Source organism: Sceloporus undulatus, unplaced genomic scaffold (assembly GCF_019175285.1).
Source record: "Sceloporus undulatus isolate JIND9_A2432 ecotype Alabama unplaced genomic scaffold, SceUnd_v1.1 scaffold_18855, whole genome shotgun sequence".
NCBI lineage: Eukaryota > Metazoa > Chordata > Lepidosauria > Squamata > Phrynosomatidae > Sceloporus > Sceloporus undulatus.
Genome location: NW_024821770.1, coordinates 1 through 1,792, shown reverse-complemented (window position 1 = coordinate 1,792; position 1,792 = coordinate 1). Strand labels below are relative to the sequence as shown.

Here is a 1,792-nt window from a genome sequence, read left to right as displayed (position 1 = left end):
GTTCCTCAACATGCCTCAGGATGAAGAGGACCCAGAGATGGCCTTTCCCCTCCCAATCTCAGCAGAGGCTGAAGACAATCTAGAATGGAACATAGGAGAGCCCTTTGAGTCCTTGGAGAAGCTGCAGGGCCTCTCCAGTGGGGAGAAAGGGGAGAAGGCCATGTTGCGTTCACGCATCCATGAACAATCTCAACTGATCTGCATCCTGAAGAAGCGAGCAGATGACCAGTTCTTGTGCTCCAAGGCCCTTGAACAGCTCAACATAGAGCTGGAGGAGATGAGGGCGGCAGATGCCCTCAGACTGGAGAATCAGACCCGGCGCATCCAGCAGCTGGAAGAGCGCTTTATGGACTTGGCTGCCAACCATGAGGCGATGATCCATTTCAAAGATGAACACAAACGTCAGAACACACAGCTGAGGGAAGAAAACCGGCGCCTGCGTCAAGAGAACCAAAATCTCTTCAGCCAACCTTTGAAAGAGAAAGAAGCAGAGCTGGCCCAGCTCACTTCTCAGCTGGAGACACTCTCTAAGGAAATGGCGTCTTTAAAGGAAAGTTACAAAGAGGACAGCCAGCGTGCTCAGGAACGAGAGAAAAAGTTTCTGGAAGCCCAGAGCCAGGAAGCCAGAGTCCATGCTGAGGAAATGAAGTCCTTGGGATGCCAACTGGAAATCTTTAAGGAGAAGCACCATCATGTCACCAAGAAGCTGAAACAAGCAGAAAAGCAGCTAAGGGAAACCGATAGCAATGTGCAAACCAGGCTGGAAAAGCTGACTAAGGAGAAAGAGGAGTTGCTGAAGTTGGCTATGGATCGAGGCAAGGCACTGCAGGAAAAGCAATGGGAGATACTGCAACTAGAGAAGAAGGCGGAAGAGATGGAGAAAGCCAAACTGGCAGCTGAACAGCGCTTTGAGACTGAGGCTGCATTGGTAAACAGTAATCTCCGGGTTCGGGACCTTCACCATCGACTGGATGGAGCACAACAAGCCTATGCTGAACTCCAGATGCAGTTTGAAGCTTACAAGAAGCACAGCACAGAGCTGCTTACTAAAGAGAAAGAGTTAAATGCCAAACTGCGCCATTTCATGGCATAGTCAGTAGGACTTTGCCACCTACTAAGCTTTGTTACTACCAAGGTGTTGTTGTTTCTGTTGTTGTTGTTGTTGTTGTTATCTATTGTATTTAACAGAAAAAAATAAAGCAAGCTTTAATTTTTCAACTGCTGAACACTGCTTTTAAAATTTACTGCTTAGGCTCAGCCTTAGAAGAACCATATTTGTATGAAGACTCCCAACTTAACAATTCATCTCAGAAAAGTGTTGCATAGAGAAAACAGATTAAATATTGTGATTTCTAATTGGGGTTGCCAGATTTCAGGGCCTGGCTGTGATTCTTGTTTTCATCCCCTGGTAGGAGATGAAGGTGCAAATTCTCCAGTAGTGGTGGACTCAGCTCTAGGTACCAGCAAACGGCTGTATTTATCTCTCCAGCTCAACTAGTAAAGAGAAGCAGCTTCCTACAATTTGCAAGGCATAACTGATTTGCAACTTGCAAAGACCCTACAGAGGATTTTTTTAAACTTAATTAGCATCCTCTTTCTCTCCCAGTTGTTGTCACACCAGGCTTTGTATCTACATTCTGTCTAGAACAGGGGTAGGAAACCTGCGGCCCGTGGGCCGGATGTGGCCCGGCAAGGCCTTGGGACCGGCCCCAGCCCGGTCCTGCCGCTGATTGCTGCCAGGGCCTTTGGGGGGCAATTGTCTATAGAAGCCTCAGAAACATGCATTTATACT

At 47.5% G+C, this 1,792-nt stretch overlaps 1 protein-coding gene across 1 annotated transcript; it reads left to right on the top strand.

Moving 5' to 3' along the window:
* Positions 1-10: 10 nt before the first annotated feature.
* Positions 11-1,438, top strand: LOC121918596 (coiled-coil domain-containing protein 89-like). The gene has a single exon (XM_042444617.1). It carries the CDS (start codon positions 11-13, stop codon positions 1,091-1,093), a length of 1,083 nt encoding a protein of 360 aa, XP_042300551.1. The 3' UTR covers positions 1,094-1,438.
* The last annotated feature ends 354 nt before the right edge of the window (positions 1,439-1,792 follow it).

What these genes read in the sequence shown, in the direction of transcription:
- LOC121918596 (XM_042444617.1), top strand. Translation starts at nt 11, where the DNA reads ATGCCTCAGGATGAAGAGGACCCAGAGATGGCCTTTCCCCTCCCAATC.